General features: G+C 36.0%; 1 protein-coding gene across 27 annotated transcripts in view; it reads left to right on the top strand.

Moving 5' to 3' along the window:
* LOC105495854 (synaptosome associated protein 91) overlaps positions 1 to 15,510 on the top strand; it is a 166,277-nt gene that overhangs the window by 75,599 nt on the left and 75,168 nt on the right. For all 27 annotated transcript variants that reach the window (XM_071096777.1, XM_071096770.1, XM_071096781.1 and 24 more), the window contains exon 9: positions 12,336 to 12,377. In XM_071096777.1, the coding sequence (XP_070952878.1) occupies positions 12,336 to 12,377 (42 nt within the window). The remainder of the gene's footprint in view (positions 1 to 12,335; positions 12,378 to 15,510) is intronic.

Consider the following 15,510-nt stretch of genomic DNA (forward strand, 5'->3'; position numbering starts at 1 on the left):
CAAAGCAACTTCACAATTGAGACTATAAAGCAACCAATTAACAATACCATGACAGGAATGAAACCTCACATGTGAATACTAACCTTGAATGTAAATGGTACAAATACCCGCCTGAAAAGACACAGAGTGGCAAGTTGGATTAAAAAAAAAGACCCAACCTTCTGCTGTCTTCGGTTCATCCATCTCATGTAATGACACCCATAGCCTCAAAGTAAAGGGATGAAAAAACATCTATCATACCAACAGAAAACAAAAAAGGACAGAGGTTGTTGCTCTTGTATCCGATAAAATAGACTTAAAACCAACAGTAAAGAATAAAAAAGAAAGAAAGAAAGAAAAAGGACAAAGAAGGGCATTACATAATAAAAAAGGGTTCAATTCAACGAGAAGACTTAATTTTTAGCCAAAGGTGAGAGATTAGGGGGAAAAAAAGACTTAACTATCCTCAATATATACACACCCAACATTGGAGCACCTAGATTTATAAAATAAGTACTTCTTGACCTAATAAAAGACAGACAGCCACACAATAATAATGAGGGACTTCATCACCCCACGGAAAGCATTAGACACAATCATTGAGGCAGAAAACTAACAAAGAAATTATGAACTTAAATTTGACACTAGACCAATTGGACCTAATAGACATTTGCAGAATACTCCACCCAACAACCACAGAATATATGTTCTTGTCACTTGTACAGGGTACATACCCTAAGATCCACCGCATGCTCAGCCATAAAGCAAATCTCAATAAATTAAAAAAATCAAATCATAGCAAGTATATTCTTAGACCACAGTAGAATAAAAATAGAAATCAATACCAAGAGGAACTTTCAAAACCACACAATTACATGGAAACTGAACAAGTTGTTCTTGAATGACTACTGGGTAAACAACAAAATTAAGGCAGAAATCAAAACATTCTTTGAAACAAATGAAAACAGAGACACAACATACCAAAATATCTGGGAGGCAGCAAAGGCTGTTTTAAGAGGAAAGTTTATGCACTAAATGCCTACATCAAGAAGCTAGAAAGATCTCAAATTAATAACCTAACATCACACATAAAGGAACTAGAAAAACAAGAACAAACTAATCCCAAAGCTAGCAGAAGAAAACAAATAGCCCAAATCAGAGTAAAACTAAATGTAATTGACAAGAAGAGGGGATCATGGCGGATGGGAGGCAGGACTAGATTGCAGCTCCAACTTGGACGGACAGAGCAGCATATGGAGGCTCGCACTGTGAATTTTTGTTCCAGAACGACTGCAGGAATAAATTAGGAAACCTGAGAGGACCCACAGACCCCATGAAGAAAGCAGATTGCTCCTACAAGACCCAGGAGACACCTCAAATACTGTGAGTGCCCAAACTGTGGAGCTGGGAAAGGGAGATCGTCTGCCCCTGAACACACATCCCCCACTGGGGAAACTGTAGGCCTAGATAACAGGAGAAGATTTTGACCTTACCTGGAACTGAGTCAATTTAGATAGCCAAGCGAAATACAGGGATAGAAGAAGCAGTGAAAAAATCTCTGTGAGTTTACTGGGTCCCCTAGCAAGCTGTTTTTGCCTGATCTCACAGGGGTCCTTCAGTACGGTGGCCAGAGGCACTAGGAAATGGCCACAGGGAGAAAGAAATCTCCAGCTAGGCTTTGTAACAATTTGAACTGATTGAGAGGCCTCTTGGCCAGAACTCGGGGAAGGGTATGAATCTGGTGTGCAGACACCACAGGCAGGGGAAGAAGAAAAGCCTTATTTGCCTTCACAGCTGGGAGGTAGGTAGCCTGGGGCTAGTTCTCAGCCCTACTTGCCCACTGACTGGAAACACATTCAGTGCTGTTGCTGGGGCCACAGTGGGAGTGAGACTGGTCTTTTGGATTGCATGGGAGCTGGGTGAGGCCTGTGACTGCCGCCTTTCCCCCACTTCCCTGACAACCTGCATGACACAGTAAAGACAGTCATAATCCTCCTAGGGACATAACTCCATTGACCTGGGAACCTCACCCCTAACCCCCACAGCAGCTGCAGCAAGACCCGCCCAAGGAGAGTCTGAACTCAAACATGCCTAGCCCTGCCCTTGCCCAGTGGTCCTTCCCTACCTACCTGGTAACTGAAGACAAGGGCATATACTCTTGGGAGTTCTAGGGCCCTGCCTCCCACCTGTTCCTCCTCATACTACCACAGCTGATGCTCTCTAGAAAGTACCACGTCCTGGCAGGAGGCCAACCAGCACAAAAATAGTGCATTAAACCACCAAAGCTAAAAACCCTCACAGAGTTCATTTCTGCCACCTCCACCAGAACAGGTGCTAGTATCCATGGCTGAGAGACCCACAGACAGTTCATATCACAGGACTCTGTGAGACAACCCCCAGTGCCAGCCTGGAGCCTGATAGACTTGCTGGGTGGCTAGATCCAGAAGAGAGAAAACAATCACTACAGCTTGGTTCACAGGAAGCCACATCCATAGGAAAAGGGGGAGAGTACTACAGCAAGGGAAGATCGCATGGGACAAAAGAATCTGAACAACAGCCTTCAGCCCTAGACATTTCCTTTGACAGAGCCTACCCAAATGAGAAGGAACCAGAAAACCAACTCTGATAATAGACAAAACAAGGTTCTTTAAATCCTCCAAAAAAATCATACTAGCTCACCAGCAATGGACCCAAACCATCAAATCCCTGATTTACCTGATAAAGAATTCAGGAGGTTAGTTATTAAGCGAATCAGGGAGGCACCAGAGAAAGGCAAAGCCCAGTGTAAGGAAATCCAAAAAATGATACAAGAAGCGAAGGGAGAAATATTCAAGGAATTAGATAGCATAAATAAAAACAATCAAAACTTCAGGAAACAACGGACACACTTATAGAAATGCAAAATGCTCTGGAAAGTCTCAGCAATAGAATTGAACAGGTAGAAGAAAGAAACCCAGAGCTCAAAGACAAGGTCTTTAAATTAACCCAATCTAACAAAGAAAAAAGAATAAGAAAATACAAACAAAGCCTCCAAGAAGTCTGGGATTTTGTTAAACAACCAAACCTAAGAATAATTGGTGTTCCCAAGGAAGAAGAGAATTTTAAAAGTTTGGAAAATATATTTGGGGGAATAATTGAGGAAAATTTCCACGTCCTTGCTAGAGACCTAGACATACAAATACAAGAAGCACAAAGAACACCAGGGAAATTCGTCACAAAAAGAACATTACCTAGGCACATTGTCATCAGGTTAGCTAACATTAGGATGAAGGAAAGAATCTTAAGAGTTGTGAGACAGAAGCACCAGTTAACCTATAAAGGAAAACCTTTATAGTTATACCTTTAAAGGTATAACTTTAGATTATAGATTAACAGCAGATTTCTCAGCAGAAACCCTACAAGCTAGAAGGGATTGACACCCTATCTTCAGCCTCCTTAAACAAAACAATTATCAGCCAAGAATTTTGTACCCAGTGAAACTAAGCTTCATATATAAAGGAAAGATACAGTCTTTTTCAGACAAATGAATGCTAAGAGAATTCACCACTACCAAGCCACCACTACAAGAACTGCTAAAAGGAACTCTAAATCTTGAAACAAATCCTGGAAACACATCAAAACAGAACCTCTGTAAAGCATAAATCTCCTAGGAACTATAAAACAAAAATATAATTTAAAAAACAAAAACAAAAAACCAAGGTATACAGGCAACAAACAGCACAGTGAATGGAATGGTACCTCACATCTCAATACTAAGATTGAATGTAAATGGCTTAAATGCTCCACTTAAAAGCTACAGAATTGCAGAATGGATAAGAATTCACCAGTCAACTACCTGCTGCCTTCAAGAGACTCACCTAACACATAAAGACTCACACAAACTTAAGGTAAAGGGGTGGAAAAAGACATTTCAGAAAAATGGGCACCAAAAGTGAGCAGGAGGAGCTATTCTTATATCAGACAATACAAACTTTAAAGCAACAGCAGTTAAAAAAGACAAAAAAGGACATTATATAATGATAAAAGGCCTCATCCAACAGGTAAATATTACAATCCTAAACCTATATGTACCTAACACTGGAGCTCCCAAATTTATAAAAATGATTACTAATAGACCTAAAAAATGAGATAGCAACACAGTAATATTGGGGGACTTCAATATTTCACTGACAGCACTAGACAGGTCTTCAAGACAGAAAGTCAACAAAGAAACAATGAATGTAAATGGTACCCTGGAACAAATGGACTGAACAGATGTATATAGAACATTCCATCCATCAAATGCAGAATATACATTCTATTCAATAGCACATGGAACTTTCGTGAAGATAGACCATATTATAGACCACAAAATGAGCCTCAATACATTTAAGAAAATTGAAATTATATCAGGCCCTCTCTCAGACCACAGTGGAATAAAACTGGAAATCAACTCCAAAAGGAACCTCCAAAACCATGCAAATATATGGAAATGTAATAACCTGCTCCTGAATGAGCATCGGGTCAAACATGAAATCAAAGTGAAAATCAAAAAATTATTCAAACTGAATGACAGTAGTGACACAACGTATCAAAACCTCCGGGACACAGCAAAGGCGGTGCTAAGAGGAAAGGTCATAGCCCTAAATGCCTACATCAAAAAATTTGAAAGAATACAGACAGACAATCTAAGGTCACACCTCAAGGAACAAGAGAAACAAGAATGAACCAAACAGAAACCCAGCAGAAGAAAGGAAATAACTAAGATCCAGAGCAAAACTAAATGAAATTGAAATAAAAAGCAATACAGAAGATAAATGAAACAAAAAGCTGGGTTTTTTTTTGAAAAGATAAATAAAATTGATAGACCATTAGCTAGATTAACCAAGAAAAGAGAGAAAATCCAAATAAGCTCAATAAGAAATGAAATGGGAAATATTACAACTGACACCACAGAAATACAAAAGATCATTCAAGGCTACTATGAACACCTTTACGCACATAAACTAGAAAACCTAGAAGAGATGGATTAATTTCTGAAAAGATACAACCCTCCTAGCTTAAATAAGGAAGAATTAGATATCCTGAACAGACAAGCAGTGAGATTGAAATGGTAATTTTAAAATTACCAACAAAATAAATGCCCAGGACCAGACCAATTCACAGCAGATTTCTACCAGACATTCAAAGAAGAATTGGTATCAATCCTACTGACACTATTCCACAAGAGAGAGAAAGAGGGAACCCTCCCTAAATCATTCTATTAACCCAGTATCACCCTAATACCCAAACCAGAAAAGGACATAACCAAAAAAGAAAACTACAGACCAATATCCCCGATTAACATAGATGCTAACATCCTTAACAAAATACTAGCTAACTGAATCCAACAACATATCAAAAAGATGATCCACTATGATCAAGGGTTTCATACTAGGGGTGCAGGGAAGGTTTAACATATGCAAATCAATAAATGTGATACACCACATAATCAAAATTAAAAACAAAAATCACATGATCATCTCAATAGATGCAGAAAAAGCATTTGACAAATTCCAGCATCTCTTAATGATTAAAACTCTCAACAAAATTGGCATACAAGGGACATACATCAATATAATAAAAGCCATCTATGACAAGCCCACAGCTAATATAATACTGAATGGGGAAAAGCTGTTAGCATTTCCTCTGAGAACTGGAACAAGACGAGGATGCCCACTCTTACCACTCCTCTTCAGCATAGTACCACAAGTCCTAGCCAGAGCAATCAAACAAGAGAAAGAAATGGCATCCAAATTGGTAAAGAGGAGGTCAAGCTGTTTCTGTTTGCTGATGATATTATTGTTTACCTAAAAAACCCTAAAGACTCTCCAGAAAGCTGTTAGACCTGATAAAAGAATGTAACAGAGTTTCCGGATACAGAATTAATGTGCAGTAGCTCTTCTATACACCAACAGCTACCAAACAGAGAATCAAATCAAGATCTCAACCTCTTTTACAATAACTGCAAAAAAATAAAATACTTAGCAATATACCTAACCGAGGAGGTGAAAGACCTTTACAAGGAAAACTACAAAACACTACTCAAAGATATCATAGACAACACAAATGAAAAAACATCCCATATTGTGTAGAATCCATATTGTGAAAATGACCATACTGCCAAAAGCAATCTACAAATTAAATGTGATTCCTATCAAAATGAATTACTCTTCACAGAATTAGAAAAAAACAATTTTAAAATTCATGTGGAACCAAAAAAGAGCCCACATAGCCAAAGCAAGACTAAGCAAAGAGAACAAATCTGGAGGCGTCACATTACTTGATTTAAAACTATACTATAAGGCTATAGTCACCAAAACAGCATGGTACTTGTGTAAAAATAGGCACATAGACCAATGGAACAGAACAGAGAGCCCAGAAATAAACCCAAATGCTTACAGCCTACTGATCTTCAACAAAGCCAACAAAAACAAAGTGAGGGGAAGGACAACCTTTTCAACAAATGGTGCTGGGATAATTGGCTAGCCACATGTACGAGAATAAGATTGGATCCTCATCTCTCACCTTATACAAAAGAAACTCAAGATGGATTAAAGACTTAAATGTAAGATCTGAAACTGTAAAAATTCTAGAAGATAACATTGGAAAAACCCTTCTAGACATTGGCGTAGGCGAGGATTTCATGACCAGGAACCCAAAAGCAAATGCAAAAAAACAAAGATAAATTTCTGGGACTTAATTAAACTAAAGAACTTTTGCAAAGTGAAGGGAATAGTCAGCACAGTAAACAGACAACCCACGGAGTGGGAAAAAATCTTCACAATCTATACATCTAAACTAAAGAACTTTTGCAAAGCAAAAGGAATAGTCAGCACAGTAAACAGACAACCCAAAGAGTGGGAAAAAATCTTCACAGAATCTACAATGAACCCAAATCAGCAAGAAAAAGAAATCCCATCAAAACGTGGGCTAAGGACATAAATAAACAATTCTCAAAAGAAGATACACAAATGGCTGACAGACATATGAAAAAATGCTTAACATCACTAATAATCAGGGAAATGCAAATCAAAACTGCAATGTGATACCACCTTACTCCTGCAAGAATGGCCATAATCAAAACATCAAAAAACAAACAAACAACAACAACAACAAAAATACAGTAGATGTTGGCATGGGTGTGGTGATCAGGGAGCACTTCTACACTGCTGGTGGGAATGTAAACTAGTACAGCCACTGTGGAAAACAGTGTGGAGATTCCTTAAATAACTGAAAGCAGAACTACCATTTGATCCAGCAATCCCTCTACTGGGTATCTACCCAGAGGAAAAGAAGTCATACTTGCACACACATGTTTATAGCAGCACAATTCATAATTGCAAAATTGTGGAACCAACTGAACTGCCTACCTATCAATGAATGGATAAAGTGTGATATATGTATTTTATTTATATATATATATATATATAATGGAATATTACTTAGCTATAAAAAGGAATGAGTTAATGGCATTTGCAGTGACATGGATTAGATTGGAGACTATTATTCTAAGTGAAGGAACTCAGGAATGGAAAACCAAACATTATATATTCTCATTCATAAGTGGGAGCTAAGCTATGAGGATGCAAAAGCATAATAATGACACAATGGGCTTTGGGGAAATCAGGGGGAAAGGGTGGGAAGAGGGTGAGGGATAAAGACTACAAATAGGGTGCAGTGTATACTGCTCAGGTGATGGCTGCTCCAAAATCTCACAGATCACCACTAAATACTCATGTAACCAAACACCACCTCACTTGTTCCCCAATAACCTATGGAAATTAAATAAATAAATAAATGGGATTGACACCCCCAAAACATACAAAGAATCAATGAAATAAAAATTGGTTCTTTGAAATGATAAACAAGATTGATCGACCACTAGCTAGATTAACAATGAAAAAAAAGAGAGAAGATCCAAATAAATCCAATCACACAGACAAAGGTGACATTTCAATTGATCCCACAAAAATAGAAAAAATCCTCTGGACTACTACGAACACCTCTATGCAAGCAAAGTAGAAATCTAGGGGAAATGGATAAATTTCTGGAAACATACAACCTTTCAGTATTGGACCAGGAAGAAATTGAAACTCTGCTATTGGTCTGAAAAACCAATAACAAGTTCTGCAGCTGACTTCAGTAGTGAGAAAACCTACTAAACAATAAAAGCCTTGGACCAAATGGATTCACAGCTAAATTCTATCAGATGTAAAAAAAAAAAAAAAAAAAGAAGAACTGGTAGCAATTCTACTGAAACTATTTCAATAAATTGAGAAGGAGGGATTCCTCCCTAACTCATTCTATGAAACCAGTGTCATCCTGATACTAAAATCTGGCAAAGGCACAAGAAAAAAAGAAAACTACAAGTCAATATCCCTGACAAATACAGATGCAGAAATCCTCAACAAAATAATAGCAAATCAAATCCAGCACCACATCAAAAAGTTAATTAACCACAATCAAGTGGGCTTTATTCCTGGGATGCAAGGTTGGTTCAACATGTGCAAAACAATAAATGTAATACACCACGTAAACAGAATTAAAAACGAAAACCATATAATTAATAGACGCAGCAAAAGCTTTCTGTAAAATCCAACCTCCCTTCGTGATACAAACCCTTGACTAATTAGACATTGAAGGAGCATACTTCAAAATATAAGAACCATCTATGACAAACCCACAGCCAACATCACACTGAATGAGCAAAAGCTGGAAGCATTCCCTTTAAGAACTAGAACAAGACAAGGATGCCCACTCTCACCACTACTATTCAGCATAATACTGCAAGTCCTACAGAGCAGTCAGGATACAGAGAGAAATAAAAGGAATCCACATAGGAAAAGAGGAAGTAAAACTATCTCTCTTTGCTAAGGATATGATTCTATACCAGAAAATCCTCAAATTCCATCAAAAAACTCCTAGACCTGATAAACAACTTCAGTAAAGTTTCAGGATACAAAAATCTACCTATAAACATCAAAATCAATAGCATTTCTATGCACCAGTAACTTCCAATCTGAGAACCAAATCAAGAATGCAATCCCATTTACAATAGCCAAACAAAAAAATTTAAAACCTAGGAGTACCTCTAACCAAGGAGATAAAAGATCTCTACAAGGAGGACTACAAAACACTACTGGAAGTGAGAGATAACACAAACAAATGGAAAAACATTTCACGCTCATAGATTGGAAGAATAAATATTGTTAAAATGGCTCTACTGCCCAAAGCAATCTGTAGATTTAATCCTATGTCTATCAAATTATCAACATCATTTTCCACAGAACTAGAAGAAATTATTCTAAATTTATATGAAGCCAAAAAAGAGGTGGAATCGCCAAAGCAATCTTAAGCAAAAAGAACAAAGCCAGAGGCATCACATTACCTGACTTCAAACTATACTACAAGGGTACAGTAAACAAAACAGCATGATACTGGTACAAAAACAGACACATAGAACAGTGGAACAGAGTAGAGAACCCAGAAATAAAGCAGCTTACCTACAACCAACTGATCCTTAATAAGTTGACAAAAATAAGCATAACAAGGGGAAAGGACTCCTTATTCAGAAATGGCGCTGGGAAAACTGGCTAGCCATATGCAAAAGAATGAGACTGGATCCCCTACCTATATCAACACATACAAAAATTAACTAAAGATGGATGAAATACCTCAAACTATAAAAGTGCTAGAAGGAAACTTAGAAAATACCCTTCTGGACATTGGCATTGGCAAAGAATTTATGACAAAGTCCTCAAAATCAATTGCAACAAAAATTAAAATTGGCAACTGAGACCTGTTTAAACTGAAGAGCTGCACAGCAAAAGAAACTATTAACAGAGTAAACAGACAACCTACAGAATGAGCGAAAATACTCATCACCTTTGTTTCTGACCAATGACTAATGTCCAGAATCTATAAGGAATTTAAATAAATCACCAAGAAAAACAACTCCATTAAAAAGTGGGCAAAGGACATGAACAGACACTTCTCAAAAGAAGACATATAAGTGGCCAACAAATGTATGGAAAAATGCTCAACATCACTAATCATCAGAGAAATGCAAATCAGAACCCCAGTGAGATACTATCTTACACCTAGTCAGAATGAATATTATTAAAAAGCCAAAAAACAACATGTTGAGAAGGCTACAGAGAAAAGGGAACTCATATACACCGTTGATGAGAATGTAGTTCAGCCACTGCAGAAAGTAGTTTGGAGATTTCTCAAAGAACTAACAATAGAACTACTGTTTGAGTAATCCCATTACTGAGTATATACCCAAAGGAAAATAAATTATTCTACCGAAAAGACACATGCACTCATATGTTAGTTGCAGCACTATTCGCAATAGCAAAGGCATGGAATCAACCTAGGTGCCCATCAGTAGTGGACTGGTTAAAGAAAATGTGGTACATATGCACCATGGAATACTATGCAGCCATAAAAAAGAATGAAATCATGCCCTTTGCAGCAATGTGAATGTAGCTGGGGGCCATTATCCTAAGTGAACTAACGCAGAAACATAAAACTAAATACCACATGTTCTTACTTATTAGTGAGAGCTAAACCTTGGTTACACACATAGAGATGAGAACAGTCGACACCGGGGACTCCAAAAAGAGCTACAAAGGGAAGAAGTCAAGGGCTGAAAACCTTCCTGTTAGGCACTGTGTTCACTATCTGGGTGACAGCATTAATAGAAGCCCAAACCTCAGCATCATACAATGTACCCTTGTAACAAATCTGCACTTGTACCCCTGAATTTAAAATAAAAATGGAAAAATTTTTAAAAGAAATTAAAAAATAATATTTGGTAGTTGCAAAAAAAAGTAAAGTCTGGAATTCTGGATTCAAACATTATTTGATCCAGAGAGATTAGGGCAAGTGCTCTATGTCAGTAGTCTCAACAGCAAGTGACTTGGCTTCCCTCCCATCCTCAAAGGATAACATTTAGAGATGTTTTTGTTATTACACTGGAGAGGGTGGCTACTAGCATCCTGTGGGTAGAGGTCAGGGATGCTGCAAAACATCCTATGATGCACAGGATACCACCCAACAAGAATTATCTTCCCCAATTGCCAATAGTGCCAAGACTGAGAAACCCCGCTGTAGACACAGAGAAGAAAAAGAAAAGAAGGTAGTTCAGCATTTGACGCACAAATGGATTTTCTGATCTCCAGTTTGCTTTATTGTCTTTGTAGCAGCACATTTTCTTCATGTATATACTCCTACATTTCCATCAGTATAATCAAAGCTCTTCATTTCTCAAGGAGAGATACTTTGGCTTAACTCACTTTGTTTCTTTGAACCTCAATTTCATTATTTATATGAAAATGATATGATGAACTTGTGATTTGTGTTTTTCCCCAACTTTTCACTTTGAATAATTTTCAGACCTATAAAAGAATTGATGTATAATGAACAATATGGTCTCTTCATTGATTTACCTTTATTAATATTTTTTCATATTTGCTTTTCCTGCCTTCTCTCTTTCTCTGCCCCTACCCCATGCTAACAAAATTAACAATATGCATATACTTTTACCTGGTAATTCCACTTCTACAAGTATATCACACAGATATGTACACACACACGCAGAATGGTGTGTGCAGCACTGCTTGCAATGGCAAGAGATCAAAAGCAAATTTAGTGTCCATTAATAAGTTACTAATTAAATATAGGACAAGGAAGTTCTATGCAGCTGTTTATTAAATGAGGACATACTGTGTGTTTATATGGATATATGTCTAAGATATATTTTAAGTGAAAAATATAAGTTCATTATATATAATATGCTATTGTTTGTATAGTAATGGGGAAATAAGTATATATTTGTATAATTTCATATTTCCTTGAATATACATAAAGAAACTCTGAAAGGATACATAAGAAACTAAAAAAGTTAGGTCTGTGGGAGAAAGAGTGGAAATTATACCCTGAATGAGTTTTAGAACTAAATGAACATTCCCTATCCAGAAGCTGGGCATAATTAACTACTAAATTTAGTCTAAGCAGTGTTGTACGTTTTGAGCTTCTGTTGACTAAGGAGGATACCATTACATTTTATGCTTTAATTTATTGTCATTTGTTTTTAGATTCTAGTAGAATTCTATACATTTGTTATATCTAGCTATTTCATGAAATTATTGCTCTATTTTATTGAGTGAAAAACTGAATAAAAAGCATATGTTCCAAGTGAGACTGATATATAAAATAATTCATTTACAACAATATTGAGCTGTTTTAACTAATTGTATAGGTGATATTCCATTAAATGAAAAAAATTAGTTTTAAAAGTTCTACTAATTTCTAATTTTTTTAATCCACAGCAAGTTGGTATTGATAAAGGTGACATTCCTGACCTCACACAGGTAAGCAACTCTCCCAGTGGAAGATTCACTATGCATGAGATTATTACAACATATATTGCCACAAATGGGCATAGTCTTGTAAGCATTTCATGCATTTTGAATTTAGGCCAAGCAACTTTCTTGGAAATTATTCTACCTTATTTATTTTTTCTAGACATTGAATATATTTCTGGAGGTAATAGGAGGATTTTCTTGTTCTTATGAAATAGTTTCTTCTTTAAATGCAACTGAATTTAGTAAATGAACTCATCTTTTCATTTTAAACTTGATTAAAAGGAAACCTTGAATAATGTTAATAGAAGTGCTTTAGTAATGAAAAGTCACTATTTCTAGGCCTGATAATTAGATTAGAACTTTTCCTCCTGCTTGTCTTCCTAGTTTCCAACATGTCCCAGATATGAAGGAGACAAATGAATAGTGAAAACGCTGATGTCTCAGATTAACTACTTGTCTCCCCTATGAAATGGAAGCATGTCCATGCATAAAATAAGCTAATAAAATAGTAGTGGTAGATGAGCAATTTTTCTGGAGCCCATCTAGTAAATGCCAACGATAGAGGGGCTTCTGTGTCAATCATTTTATCTGTGAAGAGGGTACTGTGTATGGATCCTAATATATACATTCAAGGTCATTCATGGGTCCAGCTTTATTGTATAACCTTTCTCATTATTGGCCGGAACTGTTTTTACTTAAGCACTCTGTTATGGTACATTTATATCCCAAACATGTTATTTAACTAGAAATGATGTTATTGTAGAGATAATAGGAGAAAACATAGAGCTGCTATCTTATATACCAGTAATGAATATATGAACTTTCTGTCCTTGTAAATATAGTCATTATAATAGAAAAAAATTGTCATAGTGAAAGATATCCACTTTTAATAATATCAAAGTGCATTTAGTAATTTGCTATCCTTATTATGCCTTGAAATGTTTCCATCTTTAAAATAATATTAATCCTTAAATTTTTATTAAAAATTAGGGAAACTCAAAGAAATGATCTTCTGTATTTGTATTATTAAAATACCAATTAAATATCAAGAATTCTTTATGAATAAAATTCACAGAGCAATTCAGAACATGATGGCATTGTATTTTTTAGTTAAAAGTTGAGAGGTAGTTCTTTCTCATAGACAGAATATTGGTATAAAATATTTCTGCTACTATGAGAAAATAGTGTTTTTTGATGAGGCACACACCTGAGTAAGATATTGGTATCATTTTGGATATGGCCAAAATATTAAGTGTGCATTAAGTATCACTAAAAATCTCTTTATTAGACATAGATTTATCTTTGTAACACTAAAAAGCAAAGAAAATAAGTGTGTTTTCATTTAAACTCATCATTTTTAGTAAAATTTATAGTACATTTAAAAAAATAATCCACATAAGTAATACATGTTAACTTTTAAGACATTAAAATATTTAGCTCTGACATTTATAAGCTAATGAATAGCTTCTAGAAGTGGCAAATCATCTTTATTTCAACTCTATGGACACCCTTACTATAGAATAAAAGAGAAACTAGGCTCTCAGTTAAGAATATAGGTCCTCATCTGTCGTACTTAGTTTGGGCGGAGTCTGAGGGGAAACAAGGAAATATTCAAATGACTACTTAAATCCCTTTTCACTTTTAACATTAAACAATGAGAGCATATCATTGAAAGTACATCATTGAAATCATATACTTGGATTAAATTTTTAATGATACTATTATAGTCATTATAATTTTTACAATCTCCCCTTCAAGAAGCCCAGAAACATTATATTTTACTGAATTATTTAATATGTGTGTTTTCATAATTTAGGGAACAGAGACTCCTCCCTCAAAGAAAATAAAATCTTGCCCTGGGTCTTTTAGAAAGCTATTCTATGGTAGAAATTCATCAGAATCTGTTAGCACTCTATTATCTGCTTTTGTTATGACCTTAAGCACCACATACATTTCAATATTAACGTTTATATTTATGTGATACATATATATACACCATGGAATACTACACAACTATTAAAAAGAAAAGATCGTGTACTTTGCAGCGACATGGATGGAGCTTGAGGCCAATATCCCAAATAAACTAATGCAGAAACAGAAAACCAAATACTGCATGTTCTCACTTATAAGTGGGAGCTAGACACTGAGTATATATGTCACAAAGAAGTGAACAACAGACACCGAGGCCTACTGGAGGGTAGAAGGTGGTAGGAGGGTAAGGATTGAAAAACTATCTATCAGGTACTATGCTTATTACCTGGGTGATGAAATAATCTGTACACCAAACCCCTGTGACATGTAATTTACCTATATGACAAACCTGCACAAGTATCCCTGAACCTAAAAGATGTTTTAAATGGGGAAAAATATTTATTTTTAAATTACCTGTTCATAGAAAAATTCCTCTAGTTCAATACAAGAATATGATATGCTTCTGAAATTTCTTAATACTGTGGTTTCTTTTGGGGTTGTGAGTGACATAGAGCTAAACACCCTTCTTCATTCCTGCATAGAGCCTGTCAGCAGGTCTAATGGAAGTCTCTAGTTGAACTGAGGAGTTAGACCTCTGACAGTTGTGATCAGGTCTGAGCCAGCATGTGAATTGTTCTGGGGTTAGTCCTTTAGACAGTTGTTTCATCCTTAAAACCAGGATTAATCTGCAGATGGGCCCAAAGTACCAGGTTATATGGATTCGATTCTACTCTTCTAAGATTAGATTCTGCTTTCTACCAGGCTTGTCTGTGGCCACCATGGCCATTCATTCTATCCAGGTAATGAACAAAAATACCTGCCAGAAGAGAGTGCTAAAGAAGAGATGGAGATCAGAAGGGCTTCCTACTGGGAGTAGGAATAGAATGCTCATAACTTAAAAAAGGATTAGAATTCCTCTTGCAGCAAAATGGAATGGAGGAATTTCATGGATATCCTTATGGATTTAATGGACACCTTTTAGGTTAGAGACTGCACATTAAACATGAATACAATCATCTGTAACCCTTTTTAACTTATACACATAGTATCATAATTATTACATTTAAAATTTTCACAAATATCAATGAAATTTTTAAGGAAATTCAAAAATAACTGTTTTGGGTAAGAACTGAATATATCAGAACTGAAACATTTATCCTCAGCACTT

The sequence above is a fragment of the Macaca nemestrina genome, chromosome 5 (assembly GCF_043159975.1).
Source record: "Macaca nemestrina isolate mMacNem1 chromosome 5, mMacNem.hap1, whole genome shotgun sequence".
NCBI lineage: Eukaryota > Metazoa > Chordata > Mammalia > Primates > Cercopithecidae > Macaca > Macaca nemestrina.